Here is a 23476-nt window from a genome sequence, read left to right as displayed (position 1 = left end):
TGTGTGTAATTTTGTCATTAAACTGTGTACATATGAATCTGCATCTTGTCTCAAGGAACCCATTTTTACATTAATATTTATAGGTGCTGATTTTCTAAGAAGCTGTAACTCATGACAACATAATGATCTTTGTGTGTGATCATTTATGTTTAAGGGAGGTGTTTTGGACCTGTCCAGGGTGTACCCCTGCCTTTTGCCCAATGTGTGCTGGGATAGGCTCCAGCAGATCCCTGTGACCCTAATTAGGAGTAAAGCGGGTATAGAAAATGGATGGATGGATGAATGAAAATGTTTTTGCACCTTCCAAGTCTTTAAATAATTCCAAATCCGATTAATTTTATAAATAGTTATTTAAAAAAGTGATAGAGCTGCACGGATAGAGGGTTACCTACTGACTCTTATTTCAAATAAACTAAAATCTGTGAGTGATAATTGGTGTCTTTACAAATTAATATTTGTTCCTGTTTTTATCAATTACACATTTGTCTATAGGATGATAGCAGATCACTTTTTAAAATGTTTTTGGCAAACTCTAATCTGGTCTCTAATCTGTTTTTAAAGGCATATTAATGATTTTCATCTTGTGGTAAACCCTCTGTATTTGTTTTGTGAAAGCTTCTTTTGATTATTGACATTGAAACTGATTCATCTACCTCCTGGAGGATGTTCGTCTTCTGGCCAACTGTTGTGAAGGGATTTTTCTTCACCAAGGGAAGAATATCTCTGGGGTCGTCCACCAAAATTGGCCAAGCTGGTGTTCCTGAGCTCATCAGTGTGCTCTTTATTTTCAAGAATGTATTAGGTCGTAGATTTTTGCTGTCTCTTGGCTGGGTTTGTTTTGTGTTTGCCTGACTCAATGACAGTGAGAGCTCTTTGGACGTCATATTGAGAGTTTTTTAGCAACAGATTTCAAATGCAAACACGTGAACACACCTGAAATCATCTCTATATCTTTTATCTGCTTAGATGTTCGTGAAATAATGAGGGAATAAAACACACCTGACAATGGAACTGTTACCAATTTACAATTACTTTTGATTTCTTTTAAATGGGATAATGGGTAATTCCTACACTATTCAGCAAATTTGGATAGTAAAAATGATCTACTTATGTGCCATGTGTGCTAATTACTACATTATTAAAGGAAACTTTATTCTTTACTCCATTCAACGTAAAACTGAAACAATAATAATAATAATAATAATAATAATAATAATAATAATATTTTTGGAAGGTCAAACGATAATTATATAAACCATTACGAACAGTGACAACTTACCCCGCTCTCCCCTACAATAAACTGAATGCAAACCGTGAAGAGTTTTATTCATAGTCATATTTTACCATCTGAATTCTGATTAATTAAATGAACCCAGATCTTAATTTTAGCATGAAATAATTAAATAGAGCCGTATAAATATTAGTATAAATAAAAGAAATACTAGAAATTTTAACAAGCACTTTTAATAACATCAAGTGAAGCAATGAAAAATTACAATGAATCCTACATTTCATATTCTTGGTATACCTTGTGATAAAAGGGTAACTATATTCAGAATTGAAAACTGACTCATTAATTCTTCTTTTGTTTGTTTATGTGCAGTTTATGTCAACAAATAGAAAGCAGATCAGAATAGGAGAGTTTAGAAGTAGCGGCTGCTCAGAGCGGCGACGACGACGGCCAGAAATTTCTGCCATGTTGCCTGAATCTCAGGGCTGAAGGCGGCTCCGAATTTGGTCGCGACCACGATGGTGAGGCAATCGGCCAAAAGCTGCGGGAAAATGTAACGTTATAAGGAAGCATATGATGATATTGGCTAAGAGGTGCTTTGCTTTCTGAAAGGAAGAGATGACATACCCGGAAATTATCGGGGTCTACATTGAGAATCTCACAGTGGAGCTCGCTCAGTTTCGTGTAGGTCGCCTTGATGTTGTCCAGGTCCTTCACTGCCAGGTCCAGAGACTTCAACACTACTATCCCATGAGCAGCGACTGAAGGGTTTCCCAGGATGGCAGCGACACTGTTCAGATTTCCAAATTTGCCGAAATAGCGCTGAGTCCAGGGGTAGACTATCAGCACTCTGTCCCAAATAAGAAACGCAGAATATTAGAACCTTACATTAATTCTTTAAAATTATATTAGAATTATACAATATGTTTCGGCTTTATTCACCATTAAACTGTAGGTTTATCAGCTTTTACTGATCTTCTGTGGAGAGGTTTACCTTGCCAGGGCCTGAGGCCCGATCTCTTCGACATTGATTTTGCTCCAGAGATCTTCAATATCATTCCGTTCAGATTGTGACCAAGAGACCATGACTGCTAATGACCGCTGCTTTTACTTTAGAAATTCACAGCATTGACTGCGCCGATGGAGAGATTCACTGAGTTTTAATTCCCTCACCTCCGCCCACTAACAAGAAGACACTGAGACCTATTAATTATTTCCTGGAGGTGCTGCACACCCGATAGAGTGGTTTTCGACTTGTAATTTGTACAAGATTTAATCTAGGGTCTTAAATAGAGTTATTAGATAATTAACATGTATTAAAATAATCATAGTGTTCCATTTTCTTGGTAGCATCGTGTTTATGATATAGTGATATATTGGGCTTTAGAATTATTAATATACAGTTCTTATTTTGTTTATCCAAAACAAGTTTCCTCGATTACCTTGAATGGTTACTATAAAAGTAATATACTAAAAATAGAATAATATTTGCTTGCCATAATTTATCTGCTGAGTCTTAACATTAGCTTGGCTGCATTTTAATATCAGCCAGCCTTTAGATTATGCTCGTTTCTTTTTTTATCGAATACCTCTGGCCTGTTACACCCATTACATTTAAATTGCGTAAAATTATCTGCTATATCCCAGTACTGTATGTTTTTGTTATCATTTGGCTCAGGGTTTTTATCCTGATATGACCCATGTTCTCAAGCATCATTATCAAACAACCCCCATAAGTGCTTTTTATAACCACCACAGTTTAGGGACAGTCAAGAAAAAGAAAATGAAATTCAACCACTAGAGACGGATGATGTCAAAATAACATTCAGTTTGGGTTTATTTGATCACATACTTATTTATGTTTGGTTTATATAAATAAAATTCATTCATTATGACCAAGCATGGGGTTATATACCACTGTTTCTGGATTTCTATTTCTTCAGCCCATGTATGATAACACAGATAGAGAAAGAAAAGAACAGAAAGAAGTTTAAAACTAGTGTTGTCTGAAATATGTGTTTAATAATACTAACACTTAAAGTCAGAAAGAAATGATTTTATATTTTGAAATTTTCTTCTGAAATATCAGGAAATATCAGGAAGTCAGACTGACATGGGGTGAGTGTTTGACTGATCTGCACATGCTTTTGAGAAACACCACACCCCAGTCAAATCTAAACAAACCTGGGTGTATTTGCTAAATATGAAGAACAGCAAAGAGATAAATATGAGCTGTTTACTTATTTGTACTAATGGAGAAATCCCTTCAGTGTGAATGTATGGAATCTCATATTCAAAATATTATTGCATTAAAGCAGCAAGCTGACGAAAAAAAAAACCCCAAAAACCAGGACTTGGTTTTTCTTGGTTTGTAATAGGAATAGTGATAAACAACCAAACACACTGACAAACACACAGTCTATTTGTTGCTAAAGATTAGCTAATGCTGCTAAGGAAGCCACTGCTGCAGAGCAAGACCTGTCTCAGAAGGCTAAACTCAAATGCTTCTAGAGAATATAGAATAGAATAGAATAGAATAGAATAGAATAGAATAGAATAGAATATACACTATATTGCCAAAAGTATTCGCTCACCCATCCAAATAATCAGAATCAGGTGTTCCAATCACTTCCATGGCCACAGGTGTATAAAATCAAGCACCTAGGCATGCAGACTGTTTTTTACAAACATTTGTGAAAGAATGGGTCGCTCTCAGGAGCTCAGTGAATTCCAGCGTGGAACTGTGATAGGATGCCACCTGTGCAACAAATCCAGTCGTGAAATTTCCTCGCTCCTAAATATTCCACAGTCAACTGTCAGCTGTATTATAAGAACGTGGAAGTGTTTGGGAACGACAGCAACTCAGCCACGAAGTGGTAGGCCACGTAAACTGACGGAGCGGGGTCAGCGGATGCTGAGGCGCATAGTGCGAAGAGGTCTCCAACTTTCTGCAGAGTCAATCGCTACAGACCTCCAAACTTCATGTGGCCTTCAGATTAGCTCAAGAACAGTGTGCAGAGAGCTTCATGGAATGGGTTTCCATGGCCGAGCAGCTGCATCCAAGCCATACATCACCAAGTGCAATGCAAAGTGTCGGATGCAGTGGTGTAAAGCACGCCGCCACTGGACTCTAGAGCAGTGGAGACGCGTTCTCTGGAGTGACGAATCACGCTTCTCCATCTGGCAATCTGATGGACGAGTCTGGGTTTGGCGGTTGCCAGGAGAACGGTACTTGTCTGACTGCATTGTGCCAAGTGTAAAGTTTGGTGGAGGGGGGATTATGGTGTGGGGTTGTTTTTCAGGACCTGGGCTTGGCCCCTTAGTTCCAGTGAAAGGAACTCTGAATGCTTCAGCATACCAAGACATTTTGGACAATTCCATCCTCCCAACTTTGTGGGAACAGTTTGGAGCTGGCCCCTTCCTCTTCCAACATGACTGTGCACCAGTGACCAAAGCAAGGTCCATAAAGACCTTTAAAGAGTCTGGTGTGGAGGAACTTGACTGGCCTACACAGAGTCCTGACCTCAACCCCATAGAACACCTTTGGGATGAATTAGAGCGGAGACTGAGAGCCAGGCCTTCTCGTCCAACATCAGTGTGTGACCTCACAAATGCGCTTCTGGAAGAATGGTCAAAAATTCCCATAAACACACTCCTAAACCTTGTGGACAGCCTTCCCAGAAGAGTTGAAGCTGTTATAGCTGCAAAGGGTGGACCGACGTCATATTGAACCCTATGGATTAGGAATGGGATGTCACTTAAGTTCATATGCGAGTCAAGGCAGGTGAGCGAATACTTTTGGCAATATAGTGTATCTTTATTGTCATTGGAACCTGTGGCCTGTCCAATGAAATTAGGTGCTTTACACATATTACACAGGACAGAGAACAATTAAATATGACGATCTCTTGCACATGCAATATGTGAGTCATTAAAACATTTTGCTCATTTTCTTGGATGTGAGAATCTATTAATGATAAATGATAAAACCAAAATATATCTTGAAAAACCCTTTTTTTCAAATACAGTATCAAACATCTGTGTCAAGAACACTAATTTAACTTCAGGGACATGTTCATTTACATTATAACTGGTAGTGTGTATATCAATACTTTATTCCGCAGAGTGATCTTTTTCATATTCCATATACCAGCCAATCAGAAACATGATCTGACATAAACAGGAAATAGAAAAAACATGATTGAGAGGCAGGGATGTAGTGTCCATTGTTATTTGTGTAAAGTCTGTCTCTCTTGTTACATTATGGTACATAAATTCGTTGTGATCAAAAGCAAATGTGTAGTGATAGAGAGGTTTTTGTTAAATGTCATTGCTATTTAGAACATCTAAGAGCCACTAATGAGACCATTAGATGACATGAATCTCAAAACTTTGAAATTATGTGTTTATTTTGAGCAAGTAATTATTTAAAAAACTAATTGGATTACATCAACTAATATTATATTAGCACACCCTACATGCCTTATCTTTCATACAATGAATTACGAAAGCTACCATGCATTGTAATGGACAGAAAAAAAACATACTTATTAGGCCAAGCTCAAGTTCAGTTTGAAAATTGCCAATCTATGTTGTTCTCTTTCACCCAGACAGGAATGGCTCCAAACCACTACGCTTTGCCTTTTAACCAAGGGCTTGGTTTGTCTATGTAACCACATTTTCTACAAAAAACCCTAATTGTATTGATGGCATAAGCAGAACAAACTTATATTCTTATTATCTCAAGGTCTTCATTCAAGGTAAGTAAGATCAAGGACCCAAAGTTGACCACAGCTACTGATATTCCATCTCAATTTTTTACAACTGGACTCATTTTATGTTTCCATACTTTTTTTAGGCGATTGAATTAATGTATCTACTTCGTTCCCATCACAGATCATTTTAATATAATTCATTAAAGCCAGATTTCTTTCAGCTTTAATTCACTCTATTAGAATCCCAGGTGGTTAGATGTTTACATACATCAAACTGACAGTTAATCTGCTTCATTTGGACAATTACAGAAATGCATAATGAGTTTTAGAATTTCATAATTAGAAGTAAATTGTGAGTGTACATTTGCCTGGATTTAGAACCAGTGCCTTTTGCACTTGATATCAAAGAAAATTCCAAACATGTCAGCCCAGAAAATAAAATATGAATATTCACAAGTCTGCTTTTTTTTAGTAGCAATTTACAAACAACCAAATCTGCACAAACTGTTGTATGCAAATATAAAATTCCTGGGACCACGTCTAGGGACACTCTTTCTAATATGATTATTGTATGAAATTAAACATAGAAACATGCATCATTTGTGAAAAAGGCAAAAAAATGAACCAGGGATAAACATTGTATTCTGTACGTTTTAACTGAACCCCAAGACAACAACAAAGAAAAAATGGTGAGGGAATGGAACACATCACATAAGTATGTACTTCCACCTGTTTCATCTGTTAAGACAGGCCTATATTGCCAGGGCCTGAGAAGCTTTCAGGCATAAAAAAGCCACTACTCCAAGACCAGCATAAAAACCCAGACTGAAGGTTGCAGCCTTTCGTTTGTGTGATCCTAAGGAAAACAAGAATGTAACTGTATAATCAGTGCTGTAAGAAAAAAGGGTGAGGCTTTTAACCTGAAGAACACCAGCCCAACTGGGAGACATGGGGTGGTAGCATCATGCTATCGGGGTGTTTTGCTGGACAAGGTGTTTCTTAGGAAATAGAGGAGGAAAATAGGAATGATAGGAATAATGAGGAAATAGGATTTTCTAAAAATACAATCTTATTTTTACAGGTTACCTTGATGTTATCTGGGTTGTTCAGTGCGTTGTTCAAAGGGTTAAGCACAACTAAATTGTTTAACTTGATCTCCCTATTTAATGATATAATACTGAGTTTAGTGTAGACAATCAGCACTACTGAAAAAAAAAATGTCAGACCCATTTATACATTCTGTGTACATTTATACATTCAGTTTTTTTAAAGTGAGTTAAAACTGAAAACCCAGAGAACACCCACATAGAAAACTGGATAAACCAATACAAAATTATAGGTTTATAAATTTCTAGTGCTTAAGGAGCTTTACCATGTTAGGGCTAGTGGACTGATCTTACGATTAATAAGTAAACTCTATATGATTTTATATATAATCAATTATAGTATTTTGAATCAAATTTTCAAAAAATCTTTTTTACGATTTCTAATCAGTTGTTATAGTACTGATTATAGTTCAAGCATTGTACTTATATAATGCTTAGTAACATAAGTTTTTATTTGTTTATTTCATCATTTATCAGGTCAGAAATAAATGCTGTTAATTTGAACTGTCCCAATTTACCCCATGTCACAGTATGATTAAATTCTTACTTCTAACATACTGATATTCTGCAGTGAGATGGACAGGAAAGTGTCTTTAGATGATAACCAATGCTGAAACTGATTTAATAACCTAAAACAAGACACTGACGTTCACAGTCTTGTCAAGTATTATCTTGATAATATTGTTTGCTCATTATGTCCATTATCTCTTTTAGACAAACGACTATATCGTTAAACTATAAATGCTCAAAACGATTGACTCAGTGCAGTGTCATTGTACGTGTAGTATGACATGGCCTTGGTATGTTGGAGGTGGGCTTGACCATGTTGTGGGGTGTGGCATGTTTAGGCACTATAAAATACCTAGCCGTCTACAAACATTTTCTTTTCTTCTACCCTAATTAAAAAGACAAAAATGAGTCTAACAGATATAGATAAATCCCTGGTCAAGGCTTTCTGGGATAAAGTTTCCGGAAAGGCTGACGCTATTGGCCATGAAGCTCTGGTGAGGTAAGGCTGCAAAATATAATTTCTAATGTAAATTAAAACAATGGCCAAAACTAAAAATATCAATCTACTCAAAACACTACATGTATGCACACCGACTTTTTCCCCCTCACCACAGAATGCTTCTTGTGTACCCTCAGACCAAAATCTATTTTGCTCATTGGCCTGACCTCTCTCCTGGTTCTGAGTCAGTAAAGAAGCATGGTCAAAATGTGATCTGCGCACTGAGCGATGCTGTGACTAAAATCGATGATCTAGTTGGTGGCCTAAGTGCACTAAGTGATCTGCACGCTTTCAAGCTGCGCGTGGAACCAGGAAATTTCAAGGTAAGCTGTGGACAAATACCGTCATATCATGCTGCAAATCCGAGAAGTTACAAATACATCGTTTACACTTTGATTCATCTTTCGCTGCAGATTTTATCTCACAACCTCCTCGTGACCTTCGCCATCAATTTTCCGGCTGATTTCACTCCAGAGGTGCACATTGCCATGGACAAGTTTCTCGCCGCTGTGTCTGCAGCTCTTGCCGAGAAATACAGATGAACAACAGTAAAATACTTGTTTTCAAATGATCATGTGATTATAAAGAATGTCATCATGCATGCTCCAAATAAATAATAAAACAAATTGTTTCTTTAAATCTGTGTGACGATCACCGTGTAAATATTGTGTTGTTGATGTCGTGATGTCTGTTTTTACCAGGAGGGACTAAAAATTCAGTAAGTGAATGAATTTAGATTAGATGGGTTGCACAGTTAACTGATATTCAGATACAAATTCGATTGCAAATCCATGCAATGTATAGCAACAACATATTTAGATACAAATAATATGATAATGATATCAATAGTAAAAAACATTCCAATTTCCCTTTCTCAGCGAGGTATAAACATTCTCAAAAAAAAAACATAAAAGCTTAGGACCATTCATAGTGTTTAAAATGCACACTCTTTTGTATCCACCGAGCAATTTAAGAATGCTCTTTCCCCCACAGTACAGGTTATCAGTTATACCTCCGCTAGACTAGAGCCTTTGTTATCTCTGGTTTACTGATGTTTATTTTTTTTAATGTTTTTTTAATTTTCGGCCGTCTTGCAAAAATACATCGCATTTATATTTTGGGATTTTCGCAGACAGCTTGTACAATAAAGGGAACCCCAGGATACTAAAGTTGTTTTTCCAGTTGTCTCTCTGGGGTATAACGTCTTCTCTGTGCACTCTCAGTCGAGAGTGTTTCAGCATTTGAAAAAGTTTAAATATCCAAAGAACCACTGAATAACAACCTGCGTGTTCATTATCCTCTTTTCACTCTTAAAAAACTCTGAGGAGACAAACATCGTCTCACATCATTTTGCATGTAGCGTTTCAGAACCACAAACAAAAACAGCTCCGTTTTACGAAATTGAAAACAGGCAGAAAAAACAGAGTAAAAATAGCTGCTTATGAGTTTAGCGTCTCGACAGAGATGTACTATATGCACAAGTACATAGTTTAATGTTATTCATTTGCTTGTTTGTTTATTGGTGTAGAAGAACTAGACTCATGGAAAACCCCCATGTCTTTAGCAAACACACTGGATACTAGTGATCTAATTTTTTTTGCTTTCTTATTAAAATGTCTCTTTTGAACTTTTAACGTTGTAGAGTTGTATTTTATATAATACAAGCGTTTCACACTTTATTGTAAAACTCGCTGGCTTTATAAAAAGAACACAATACAAAGAATGCGTGTTTAACGTTTTATTTCATGTTCTAGTCACAGAGAAAAGACCTGCAGATCTTTATATTCTGCTTTTTGTTTAGTGGTACTGCTTGCCCAGACCAGCCACGGCGACGTTCAGGAACTTCTGCCAAGTCGCGTGCACTTCAGGGGTGAAGACGGCGGGTCCGAGCTTTGCAGCCAGATTTACGGTGAGGCAGTCAGCAAGAAGCTGAAAGTAAAGAAATGAAATGTCATAAACACACAAGAAGGATGCAGTCTGTCATTAGTGATATCCAGTAGTAAGGTAAATTTAATGTAGATCTTTTGCATTCTGCAGTTATTCAAGTTAGACGTACCGTGAAGTTGCTGGGATCCACGTGCAGTGTGTCAGAGTGAAGCTCACTCAGCTTAGCGTAGGTGGCCTTAACGTTGTCCAAATTCTTCACAGCTCTCTCCAGACCACCAATGACAACCTTTCCATGAGCAGCCACCTTGGGGTTTCCTGTGATAGCTGCGGCATTTGATAGATTACCAAAGGAAGCGAAATACCTCTGGGTCCATGGATACACAATCAGGAGTCTAGACAAAAAGACACACGTATATATGTGATATCTGCAGTCTATACCGAAATAAAAAGATATGAAACTGAAATTTTCTCACACAGTAAAACCCTACCTGGCCAGGCCGTGTGGTCCGAGCTCATCAGGTTTGATCTTTCCCCAGACTTCGGCGATGATATGGCGCTCGGCGTCTGTCCAATGGACCATTTTGATGTCTTAGTGAATTCTTTGAATTCTTTAACAAAACCTGAGCTTAAAAATTCTGAACGAATCTTTACCTATTTTGCAGCTGGGCTCTTTTTATTGAGGCCGAACATCCCCTCCCTAGAGTGAGGGAAAATTTTGATTGGACGAGCTCTGAAAGTGGGCAAGCTCGAAAAGATCGGCGATGTGCCAAGCATCCCACCTTTTGGCAAAGAGAAGAGTAATTAGGGTGTTTCCTTTTCTAGTTATCTGTACGATCAGATTACTATTTTTAACTGAATGGTGGAAAATACCAAGTAAGCGGTATTATTTAAAAAAGACGTTTTAATAAAGGAATTTAAATAAACGAATAATAAAGGCTTAAGTCACAAAACCTCACATTTAAAACAGACATAAATTCATTTTGTCTAAGTGAGCATATTTGAATATATTTTACACTTTAATGATATCTACTTCAAAAATTTCACGTATCATATTTCACTTATTTCACGTCACATAAATATGTCAATATTATTTTAAAAGAATATGATTGAAAACATATCTAAAATGTCAGAATGACACACCCCGTTGTTTCGGTAGAAACTGAAATATCACTGAATACAGCTAGAAATAGAGCACAATTTTATTATTTTTTAAACAGATTATTTTAATAGCACGCTGCATTCTCTTCTTCTTCGTTTAATGATACTACTACTACTACTACTACTACTACTACTACTACTACTACTACTACTACTAATAATAATAATAATAATAATAATAATAATTATTATTATTATTATTATTATTATTATTATTATTATTATTATTATTATTATTATTATTATTATGCTTTCTGTTGTAATTGTTACGAAATTTATGAAATTTATGAATATGTTAAGAAAGTATTATTTTCGTTTATTAAGAATATAATTTGTTTGAGTCATCTTTTAAGTTTTGTGATATTCTGTAGACTATTTGCACTCCTAAAAGTTATCTAAGGTCATTTTTACGCAAGGTTTTTTTTTTTTTTAATTTTGGAGAAGATCCAAAGATGACAGGACAGTCCAAGTAAGAGGTGGAGTCTAGATGTGATATGACAGGGTGTGTCTGATATCAGACTCAATAAAAAGAGGCATGCATCACGAACATGCATAAAGTCGATTTCTTGACATCTGTTTAGAGGTGAAAAACAGGACAAGTGCCGCAATGAGTCTCTCCGCTAAAGACAAAGCCGTCGTCAAAGACCTTTGGGCCAAGATCGCTCCAAAGGCTGATGAAATTGGAAGTGAGGCACTTGGCAGGTGAATTAATTTCTCTTATTGACGAAAAAACAAACAGTTGTGGTGAATGTTAGACTCTAGTAAGCGATATGTTTCTTATGTTCTTAATGTGTTTTAAATGCAGGCTGTTCGAGGTCTATCCTCAGACAAAGACCTACTTCGCTCACTGGTCTGATCTTCATCCTGGATCACCCCAGGTGAAGAAGCACGGAGCCGTAATTGTAAGAAAAGTTGGAGAAGCTGTTGCCAACATCGACGATCTTACTGGAGCTCTAAGCTCACTAAGCGACCTGCATGCTTTCAAGCTCCGTGTTGACCCTGCTAATTTCAAGGTAAGGACCAGACGATGTATACGGATATGTTTCTCGTTTAATTTAACAGAGATTGTGATGTAATAATGACGGATTAAATTAAATATTTGTTTTACTCCATATAGATCCTGGGCCAGACCTTGAAGGTGAGCATTGCCTTGTACTTCCCTGGGGAATTCACTCCTGAAGTTCACTTGTCTTTCGACAAGTTTCTTCAGAACGTGGCCTTAGCTCTGTCTGAGAAGTACCGCTAAATGATGTACCAGTATCAGAAGACATCATATAAATAACATCCATAAATGTTATTGACAATAAACAAAATTGAACAATATGCAACTCTCTCGCCTTATTTTTGCGATTTAACAAATCTTTAACCAATTTTGTACACGTAAACCCTTAAAACACATTAATGTTGCACCCTTAGAAAGGTGATTATTCAGGGGTTCTTCTAATGGGATTCTTACCACAGTTGATGGTTCTTATTTATTTTTTCTAAAACTCTTATAATTTTAAATTAAATGCAATACTGTGTTAATACGGTATATGGTAAATGGTCCTGGTAAAAATCACCGATACAATTTTACACTGTTTCTTTAAAATCTTTTATTTCAAAATATATATCTTTAATAAATGAAAGCGTCAAACTCCATAACAAACTATTCTTATAAAATGGTTATTAAAGCAATAATTTCATTTTATTTTGTTCAACGTATTTGGCTAGCAGGGAAACGTTAGCTACCTAGTTAGTCTCGCATTACCTTCACCAAGAGTTTAAACATGTTGCACTTAAGCTGTTTTGCTAAATCAATTCAATCTAGGGTTAATTTGTATTTAAAAACTTTTAAAAAATGGGCAAGAGCAAGTAGCTTAGCATGACATACCAGAGGAAAAGGTCAACTGTTCTTTCATTCCATTTGGCATTTTCAGTGCATCCAGAAATTTCCAGCATTTTCTGGACAGCATTGAATGGTCATTTTGCAAAGGTTTGTTGTATTATAGTTTGCAATACAACCATTTACCCAAAATATGTAGTATGTGTATTAAAACGATCAGAAACAAAAAAGACAATGAATTGCGATGAATTGTAAAAAGTTCTGACTAATTAGACAATCTAATTGAGTTAATTTCAAGATTTTTGTTAACGCACCATTTATCTCCCATAAAATTTACTGATCCATCTGAGATAGATTTACACACTCTCAGAAAGAAAGGTACAAAACTGTACCTTTTAAGGTACAAGTGGCCGTCGCTGGGATGGTACCCTGAATGGTACAATTTTGTACCTCTAGTTGTAGCTTTATAACTCGTTTAGGGCACATAATTGTTCCCTAAGGACCCATTGAGTACCTTTAAAGGTACTATTATTTTTTTTGTTCCCCTCGGAACAAAACTGTAACTCCGCGATACCCTTTTTTCTGACAGTGCACCAAACTATATCGAATGAAACTGACTTGCTGTGGCCCTGCTTATGGGCGTCGCTATAGGGCTAATCATTCGGGGCTCGATTTTAATCGAGCCCCGAATGTTTTATCCCGAATTTTGCCACCGGAGTGTAGAGGAATTAAGTAAATGTTGATCGTTTTAGTTGATTTCAATTTAATTTAATTCAATATTATTTGTATAGCGTTTTTAACAATGGAAAAGCAGCTTTACAGAACATAGGAACAAAAAACATACAAAAAGTCCTAGATGTTAGACAAAATCATCCCCAGTGAGCAAGCCTGTGGCGACTGTGGCAAGGAAAAACTCCCTTAGATGGTATGAGGAAGAAACCTTGAGAGGAACCAGATTTAGAAGGGAACCCTATCCTCATTTTGGTGACACCGGAGAGTGTGCTTATAAATTATTCTATACACCGAAGAGTGTGATTATGAATAATGTCATTCCTGCAGTTATGTACAGTCTACAGTGTGATGCAGATACAGCATATGTAGAATGTTAGTATATGTATTAATTAGGAGGTTGTTGTCGTCCTCGAAGTCCACATAGGGTTGGCAGCGTTGCTTTGATACGATGGAAGCTTGTGGAAGCTGGTCCATCTCTGGATGCCTCAGGATTCTTGCAGGGTTGCCCTCTGTCTACTGGAGCTGGCACAATCTCCAGATGCCTCAGGATGGGTAGAACAAAAGAAACAGGTGGAGTATTTAAGGAATTAGCATAGCTGCTGTTCATGATATTAGCAGCAGATGATAATGTGCATTTAATCAGATGTACTGAAGCACAAGGTTATGGGATGTGTTAAATGTATGCCAGGCTAAAGAGATATGTCTTTAATCTATTTTTAAACTGGGAGACTGTGTCTGACCCCCGAACACTGTCAGGAAGGCTATTCCAAATTTTAAGAGTTAAATACGAAAACACTCTACCCCATTTTGTAGACTTTGATATTCTGGGAACTACTAGAAGTCCAGAGTTTTGTGATCTTAAAGAGCGTGGTGGATTGTAGCGTGTCAGAAGACCTAAACCATTCAGAGCCTTGTATGTAAGTAGTGCTAGTTTGTAATCAATTCTAAACTTAACAGGTAGCCAGTGCAGGGATGATAATATTGGGGTTATTTGATCATATTTTCTTGACCTAGTAAGAACTCTGGTGCCTGCATTCTGGACTAACTGTAGCTCGTTTATTGAAAATTCAGGACAACCACCTAGTAATGCATTACAATAGTCCAGTCTGGAGGTCATGAATGCATAAACTAGCTTTTCTGCATCAAATACAGATAAAATGTTCCTAAGCTTGGCAATATTTCTAAGGTGGAATAAGGCTGTTTTTGTAATATTGGAACTATAATTTTCAAAGGACAAGTCTAATATTACGCCCAAGTCTTTCACTGTTGAGCTAGTAGTAATAGTACATCCTTCTAAATGCAAGCTGAATTTTGAGAGCTTTTGTATACTGGTTTTTGGACCAATAAGTAATATCTCTGTCTTATCAGGATTTAGTGATAGAAAATGATCCGTCATCCAATCTTTTATATCTTTGACACACTTAGTTAATTTAGACATTTCATCTGGTTTTGATAAGATATATAGCTGGGTATCATCGGCATAAAAGTGGAAACTAATCCCATGGCTTCTAATGATGTTACTCAAGGGAAGCATGTATATTGAGAACAGCAGAGGTCCTAAAACTGACCATTGTGGGACCCCATGTTTCACTGGCAATACACTGGACAGTTCTCCATTAAAATCTACAAAATGACAGGTAGGATCTAAACCATTTTAATGCCTGTCACTAAATACCTGTGTACTTTTGTAAGTGATCTACAAGAGTATTATGATCTATAGTGTCGAATGCAGCACTGAGATCAAGTAAGAGTAATATTGAGATGCAGCCTTGGTCCGAAGCTAAAAACAAGTCATTTGTGATTTTAACTAGCACAGTTTGTGTACTATGATGGGGCCTGGAACCTGACTGAAATTCGGATATTGTTTTCCTTTAAGAAGGAGCATACTTGCACTGACACCACCTTTTCTTATATTTTAGATATAAACGGAGGTTTTGAAAGCGGTCTGTAATTTATTTCATTAGGGTCGTAAATTAGGTTTTTTAAGAAGCTGTGCCCTCGCCGTTTAAGAGACCCTTCTTAAAGTTAAAATGTAGAAATAGTGTAAGATTTATAGACATTTTTATTACAGGTAAATTAAGGGTTCAGGGCCAAATTTACAAATTGCCTACAACTAAAGGACTTTTGTGCACCTGCTCGCAGACTGTTTGTAAGTCTGTTCTTTAGTAGAGCCCCTCACCTCCATCACACCCTACAATACAACAGATTTTCATTTGTCTCTCTGCGGGAGAGAGATTAATTTCAAATAATTATGTTCATCCCTACAACTCACTGTTTCCATATCAGACAGAGTTATATGGAGAACACTTATAGGAAGCTTAGAACAACATGGAAACTTTTAACTTATCGATAGACATGTACATGCGCAAGAATATAGTTGCTATTTTCTATACCTGTGTTTTAATTTAGTGGTGTCTAATTATTGAAGGGCATTAATGCAGGCCTAGTCTATCATTTCTTTGAACTCGTTAAATGTCTGTTTTTAACGTCTAATGTTACAGAATTGTATTTTATATTGTTCAGCGTTTCACCCTTTATTGTATAGCTCACTGGCTTTTTAAAAACAATAAAATACAGTGAATGCATGTTTAACGTTTTATTTACAGAGTAAAAGACCTGCATATCTTTATATTCTGCTGTTTGTTTAGTGGTACTGCTTGCGTCTTGTGCACTTCAGGGGTGAAGACGGCGGGTCCGAGCTTTGCAGACAGACATACGGTGAGGCAGTTACCAAGAAGCTGAAAGTAAACTGAAAGCCATAAACACACAAGAAGGATGCAGTCTGTCATTAGTGATATCCAGTACCAATTTAATTCGATATTTTGCATTCTGCAGTTATTCAAGTTAGACGTACCGAGTAGTTGCTGGGATCCACGTGCAGTGTGTCAGAGTGAAGCTCACTCAGCTTAGCGTAGGTGGCCTTAACGTTGTCCAAATTCTTCACAGCTTTGTCCAGACCACCAATGACAACCTTTCCATGAGCAGCCACCTTGGGGTTTCCGATGATAGCTGCGGCATTGGATAGATTACCAAAGGAAGCGAAATACCTCGATCTGACAAAACGTTTATTATGTTTATCCTATTTTCTGCACATTAACTCTGCAAACACCCTTAGAAAGGGGGTCTTTTTGTAGTCGAGAGATCAGATTCTTATAAAAATGTTCTTTTTTGGAACCCTGCCACAACTGTACTGTATTTTTCAAATGAATGCAAACCTATCAAACGTCCTAAAAATATATTCGAATCAAATGTTTAGCAAAGCAATTTGATCTCTCATTATTTAACATAGCTTGCAAACGCTACCTAGTTAGGTAAACAATACCTTTATCTAGAGTTTACACTTGTAGTTAAACTGATTTTTTGATATAAAAAATCAAGAGATGTCCCATTTAACATAATCAACTCAAATCAGCAAAGATTTGATTATTATGTCTCAGTTACAATCATTTAAACAAAAACGTCCAATTATGTGTATAACTCAACACACGAGCAAATAATAAAGACAGAACGAGAATATGTAATTATACCGTTCTACCTGAGTTATTTATTTATTTATTTATTTACTTACTTATTTGCAAAATGTATTTTGTTGGACCGAAGATTTGTGTTTGTATTACCCACATCGTTAAAGAAGTAATTAATAGTATTACTTTTATCTTAATCATATTTATGTCAAATGGATTAAATTTTACACCAAGGACCTATAGAACGGACTTGTTTTAGCTATACTGAAGTTCAAAAATGTTATAACATTTTATGATCACAGGCAAAAGCGATAACCTGCCAGACCTCTGACCTAAATCCTGTAGTAAGTCTGCTGCTTCCGCCATTCTGACCATTTAACAGATGCTATTCAAAAGAATATGAATCCAGAGTTTTTCAGAAGTCCTCTTAACTACACTACAGGTGCATGTTAATAATCTCACGATAAATGACGTGTATAAGTTTAAATCAATTACAGTGTGCGTCTATTATTTCTAGAGTTGTTGTTGTCCGCATATTTGATTTGGCAATGATTTTTACGCCGGATGCCCTTCCTGACACAAGCCGCTCATTTTTATTCATTATTCATTGTTACCTGGGAATTTTGTTTTAATGAAACAATCATTTGTTCATAAATGCTTGTGGGCGATAGATGACGGACTCGTAGATAGTTCGGAAGCTTAATAAGCAAATGGACATTATATAATGACATTATAAATATAATAAAGCTGAGTTTTTTGTATTTTATTTTAAAATTTTAGTTAAAGGACATCGGGAACCTTACATGCTCACTTCAACCCCGCCCCCAGCTCCCACCACAAAGGGTGTAGTTTTGGGGTGGGGGGTGAAGTGTGAATCTGTGTGCATCTATCTGTCTCATCGATCTCTTGCCACAGGAGATCAGGAGAGAATATACTATCACCCTGCCTTTGATTCTTTTCTCTATTCGATACTCTTGGTGAAAAACCTGTCATACTGACAAACTAACATAAACGTAAACAACATACAAGAATAATTAATTGAGAAAAAAGATGAGCTTTAATGAATGATTAAAATTAATAAACAAAGATAGATAATAATAAATAATATTAGAAGTATTTTAGCGAAAAATGTTAATGATTATAAGTTTTTTTTGTTCTTTTATTTGATTGTGAGCAGCGTTATGCACATTGATTATAAACATAGTTGTAGCCGTATATCATAGTCAAAGTCAAAGTCAAAGAAGCTTTATTGTCACTTCAACCATATATAGCAGATGCAGTACACAGTGAAGTGAAACAACGTTCCTCCTAGACCAGAGGTGCTACACAGAACACAGACAAAGTACAGTGACGCAGACAAACATAGAGCTATAACAGAGATAAAAAAAATTAAACTATAATTTAAAAATTAAAATTAAACTAAAAAAATTTAACTATACTTAAGGTGCAGTCTTTAAGAACTAGACATATAACAGAAGTGCACAGGAAGACAAGAGAAGACAAGACAAGACAGTGCAGACAAACATATAGGCCGACTTTGTGCAATGAGCAAGACAATGTGCAAAGAACAGTGTATACAGTGATTGCAGATATTAAAGTGACACATGTAAACAGGATTAATATAAATATATATAAATGTAAAGTGGCATGTGCGTGCAAACAGGACAATTTAGTGTGTGTGTGTGTCTGACTATGTCCAGCACAGTTCAGTTCTTTTTTTGTACGTGTGTGTTATGTATGTGTGTGTGTGTCCGTGTCCAGCACAAGTTCAGTTCTCCTCTGAGATCAGATTTTGGTTGTGTGTGTGTGTGTGTGTGTGTATGTGTGTGTGTGTCCAGTTCAGCTCAGTTCTCTGTTGAGATGCCTGATTGCCGCTTACCATTCAGTTGTCTGCTTGCACACTGATTAATGGTTAGTTATTACCTCCTGTTTTGAGTGGAAGTCCAGTTTAGAGAAATTTTTACGCTTTGATGCAGAATCTTCTAATTTTTCTGTCAGGGCAAAAAAATTAAAATAAGCAGATTGCTGCAGTGGATTAAACTTAGATTTTTTAGCTAGTGTATCAGCGCTTGCCGTCTCTGTGGAGAAGCAGAGCAACAGCAGAACAAGAATAAACCCATGGGCTCACACACGCCCCCTTCAGTGAGGCAGAGGTACTGTCTGCCTCAACTCGCTTTTTCAGTGAGGTTTTATTTCAGATCAAGAAGACTAAATATCTTATACACATACTTAAAGTACATTACCTAGACTATGGAAAGTAAGGACTTATAATAAAATTGCATTGGTGACATACAGATAGGTAGCAACAGACACACGCCAATTACACACGCTCAATCCAGTTTGTGAGGGATTGCGCAATCCGAGGTGAGGATGAACTCATCGCTGCATCACATCACACGTCTCCCCTGTATTTGAACAGGAAATCTGCAAATTCAGCGCTTTTGATTATTTTGAAAATAATTCAAATGATCAAAGTCATACAGAAATTACATTTAAAGCATAGATCCGTGAATAAAAGTTTATCATTATTGTTTTTTACTTTCCATGATGACAGCTAAGGCTGAGCTTCAGAGCATCACCTGCCTCCCCTGACCGCACGTCCCTGTCTCATAGCCTCAGAACAGGGAGAGCGAATAAGAGACAGCTTGTAACACTGACCTGAAGCTCGGACTACTAAATCTCAGACCTTATTTCTAAAGCTGATAATAAATGATAAATGACTTTATTATTTTTTCAGTAACAAAATTGAAAATATTATACAAAATTTGAAAGAAGACTATTAATCTAAAGTAAGAAAAGTTCTGCAAACTTTAAAATATTAACAGAAGTAAGTGAACCTCTAGAAAATCTGACGCACCCGGCATATGGGTACATCCTTGCATAAAAATAACTAACGAAAATTAAGGAAATCTGTCATGATTAATCCTAACCCTGACCCCTACGCTTGTCCTGTCCAACATATAATCTTCTTGTCCGTCTGTCTTGTTGCAAAAATGTTGGAAGTTTAGCACCATACTCCATGCATCCAGTATTTATTTAATGTATTACACATGTATTACATACACAATACAGTACACATTTTATATCTGTGTATATGTTTGCACCTGACACCAAGACAAATTACCAGAACTGTAAAGTGATCTAACCCTTTGCTGTACCTCGCAATAAAACTTTTTTCTGATTCTGATTCTGATTTTATAACCTCACGCCGTCATCGCCACGAAGGAGCAGGACACAGAGAGTCTGCCTGTGTCGATGCTGCCTGTGTCGATGCGCGTGCACACTCGCTAAAAATAGCTGACTGGAAGGTGTAATGAACAGGTATCACGGTTGCGGCACAATCAGCGATAAAACGCCAGAAGCAGCAATGGATGACTCATGTTTATGCATAAAAGACAATTAATAAAGTAATGATCAACATTTTCATGTAATTACATATTAATTTTGCTGCTGTTTATCTGAAATTGACATTATAAAATAGTGATTCAACACACACAGTTAAAAGCTTTTTAAAAGCTTTTTGCTTTTTCTATTCTAAACCCCTGCGGTTTGGTGGATGTGTGTCTGACAGACGTCCTGTGCAACAAGTGATTTATTTTACATTTTCAGGTACAGTGGTTAGATTAAAATAAAAGTTTGTTTAACACTGGAAATTGAGTCTCATATTATTTAAATTTTATTCACACACAAAATATTAATAGTAAACATTTTTGACTTTATAAAATGATTCTTTCAAGTCTTGGTGATCGAAAGTAAGACATCCTTTTTGTATACATACACTATATTGCCAAAAGTATTCACTCACCCATCCAAATAATCAGAATCAGGTGTTCCAATCACTTCCATGGCCACAGGTGTATAAAATCAAGCACCTAGGCATGCAGACTGTTTTTACAAACATTTGTGAAAGAATGGGTCGCTCTCAGGAGCTCAGTGAATTCCAGTGTGGAACTGTGATAGGATGCCACCTGTGTAACAAATCCAGTCGTGAAATTTCCTCGCTCCTAAATATTCCACAGTCAACTGTCAGCTGTATTATAAGAACGTGGAAGTGTTTGGGAACGACAGCAACTCAGCCACGAAGTGGTAGGCCACGTAAACTGACGGAGCGGGGTCAGCGGATGCTGAGGCGCATAGTGCGAAGAGGTCGCCAACTTTCTGCAGAGTCAATCGCTACAGACCTCCAAACTTCATGTGGCCTTCAGATTAGCTCAAGAACAGCGCGCAGAGAGCTTCATGGAATGGGTTTCCATGGCCGAGCAGCTGCATCCAAGCCATACATCACCAAGTGCAATGCAAAGCGTCGGATGCAGTGGTGTAAAGCACGCCGCCACTGGACTCTAGAGCAGTGGAGACGCGTTCTCTGGAGTGACGAATCACGCTTCTCCATCTGGCAATCTGATGGACGAGTCTGGGTTTGGCGGTTGCCAGGAGAACGGTACTTGTCTGACTGCATTGTGCCAAGTGTAAAGTTTGGTGGAGGGGGGATTATGGTGTGGGGTTGTTTTTCAGGAGCTGGGCTTGGCCCCTTAGTTCCAGTGAAAGGAACTCTGAATGCTTCAGCATACCAAGACATTTTGGACAATTCCATGCTCCCAACTTTGTGGGAACAGTTTGGAGCTGGCCCCTTCCTCTTCCAACATGACTGTACACCAGTGCACAAAGCAAGGTCCATAAAGACATGGATGACAGAGTCTGGTGTGGATGAACTTGACTGGCCTGCACAGAGTCGTGACCTCAACCCGATAGAACACCTTTGGGATGAATTAGAGCGGAGACTGAGAGCCAGCCCTTCCTGTCCAACATCAGTGTGTGACCTCACAAATGCGCTTCTGGAAGAATGGTCAAAAATTCCCATAAACACACTCCTAAACCTTGTGGACAGCCTTCCCAGAAGAGTTGAAGCTGTTATAGCTGCAAAGGGTGGACTGACGTCATATTGAACCCTATGGATTAGGAATGGGATGTCACTTAAGTTCATATGCCAGTCAAGGCAGGTGAGCGAATACTTTTGGCAATATAGTGTAGCTTACTATTCTTTTTGACAGAATAAAGTATGTACGTTAATGCATACTTGTGCATAACCCTTGTGTTCCCTAACTGACTGTGTCCCCACATCGGGCTGAGAACACGGATCAGGTAATGGTACCGCGATACTATTTGACTGGCATGCACAATTGCATATCCAGAGAAGATGGGAAGTTTAGGTTGTGATACCATCAGAAAGGGACTGAAACTTTGTGAATCCTCAGATTTTTGAAGCATAATGCTTGTCCACAAACCCAGGAAATGTGTTTAAAGAGTGCATAAATATAATAAAGCAAAAAGTACTTTGTTATTTGGAGCTTGCACGCAGTTTTTACCTTAAAAAATGGAAAGGCCACTTATTTCTATACAAATAATCCTCACAGTTATATAGTGCACGTGTAAGTCATTGTATAGTGTGATACATAGTATCAGTCTGAAGAGCCAGCAGGGTGAATCCCTACTCTGAGGGAACCCCAAACTTCTGGTCTGGAAACAATGGAGGTGTGCAGCTAAATTGGCACTCGAAAGGGAACATTCCAGTGGCTGAGAAGCATAGGGTGTTGAAAGAAAGTGGATCAGAGTGATGAGTTCTACATTTATGTTCAGGAATAGATCAAGTCAAGGCAAGAAGCTTTTATTGTCATTTTGACAGTATATAGCTTAATGCAGTACACAGTGAAATGAAACAATGTTTCTTCAGGACCCTGGTGTAAAGGCACAGAGTTACTGTATGTACATAAGACAGCACAAAACTACACTAGTTAACAAGTAACCTATTAACATAAAATGCATGTGTGCAACCTGGAACAAACAGGGCAAGACAAGACAATGCAGGAAACAGTGCCAGCAGACAATACAAAACACCACAAGACAGATACACAGAAGAAAATAGTGCAGACATGTATATGGGGTGTGTTTTTCTTAGTGAAAATGGGCAAAAATTGCCCACAGACTGCAAAGATGCATAGGTGAATGCATGTGTGTGTGTGTGTGTGTGTGTGTGTCCAGTCTCTGGGTATTGAGGAGTCTGATGGCTTGAGAGAAGAAACTGTTACACAGTCTGGTTGTGAGGCCTGAATGCTTCAGTTGCTTTTTCCAGACGACAGTGTGTGTGTGACAGAGTGTGTGTGAAGGGTGTGTGGAGTTATCCACAATACTGTTTATGGATGCAGCGTGTGTTGTAAATGTCCATGAGAGGAAGAGAGACTCAGATGATCATCTCAGCCATGCAGAACGGTCATGCGGTCTGAGACAGTGCAATTTCCAGTCCAGTGTTGCAGTAGTAGGTCAGCATTATTGTTTAGTGTAAATTCAAAGCAAG

At 37.4% G+C, this 23476-nt stretch overlaps 5 protein-coding genes across 5 annotated transcripts; 2 read left to right on the top strand and 3 right to left on the bottom strand.

Annotated features, from left to right (window-relative positions):
- Positions 1–1448: 1448 nt before the first annotated feature.
- On the bottom strand, positions 1449–2782 carry LOC131344829 (hemoglobin cathodic subunit beta-like). Its single transcript, XM_058377322.1, has 3 exons — positions 2226–2782; positions 1859–2081; positions 1449–1772 (listed from the first exon to the last, which is right to left on the bottom strand). Exons 1-3 carry the CDS (start codon positions 2315–2317, stop codon positions 1644–1646), a joined length of 444 nt encoding a protein of 147 aa, XP_058233305.1. The 5' UTR covers positions 2318–2782; the 3' UTR covers positions 1449–1643.
- A 5131-nt stretch (positions 2783–7913) lies between these two features.
- On the top strand, positions 7914–8700 carry hbaa2 (hemoglobin, alpha adult 2). Its single transcript, XM_058377690.1, has 3 exons — positions 7914–8061; positions 8177–8384; positions 8475–8700. The coding sequence occupies exons 1-3, from the start codon at positions 7967–7969 to the stop codon at positions 8601–8603; spliced, it is 432 nt and encodes a 143-aa protein (XP_058233673.1). The 5' UTR covers positions 7914–7966; the 3' UTR covers positions 8604–8700.
- Positions 8701–9784: 1084 nt separating this feature from the next.
- Positions 9785–10608, bottom strand: LOC131345047 (hemoglobin subunit beta). Its single transcript, XM_058377687.1, has 3 exons — positions 10437–10608; positions 10118–10340; positions 9785–9990 (listed from the first exon to the last, which is right to left on the bottom strand). The coding sequence occupies exons 1-3, from the start codon at positions 10526–10528 to the stop codon at positions 9859–9861; spliced, it is 447 nt and encodes a 148-aa protein (XP_058233670.1). The 5' UTR covers positions 10529–10608; the 3' UTR covers positions 9785–9858.
- A 1040-nt stretch (positions 10609–11648) lies between these two features.
- Positions 11649–12429, top strand: LOC131345048 (hemoglobin subunit alpha-like). Its single transcript, XM_058377688.1, has 3 exons — positions 11649–11808; positions 11912–12119; positions 12224–12429. Exons 1-3 carry the CDS (start codon positions 11714–11716, stop codon positions 12350–12352), a joined length of 432 nt encoding a protein of 143 aa, XP_058233671.1. The 5' UTR covers positions 11649–11713; the 3' UTR covers positions 12353–12429.
- Positions 12430–16243: 3814 nt separating this feature from the next.
- On the bottom strand, positions 16244–17286 carry LOC131345347 (hemoglobin subunit beta-like). The gene is made up of 3 exons (XM_058378194.1): positions 17281–17286; positions 16518–16742; positions 16244–16401 (listed from the first exon to the last, which is right to left on the bottom strand). Exons 1-3 carry the CDS (start codon positions 17284–17286, stop codon positions 16264–16266), a joined length of 369 nt encoding a protein of 122 aa, XP_058234177.1. The 3' UTR covers positions 16244–16263.
- Between the last annotated feature and the right edge of the window lie 6190 nt (positions 17287–23476).

The sequence above is a fragment of the Hemibagrus wyckioides genome, linkage group LG24 (assembly GCF_019097595.1).
Source record: "Hemibagrus wyckioides isolate EC202008001 linkage group LG24, SWU_Hwy_1.0, whole genome shotgun sequence".
NCBI classification, from domain to species: domain Eukaryota; kingdom Metazoa; phylum Chordata; class Actinopteri; order Siluriformes; family Bagridae; genus Hemibagrus; species Hemibagrus wyckioides.
Note: the sequence above shows the minus strand (reverse complement) of the source record. Positions and strands in the feature narration are given on the sequence as shown.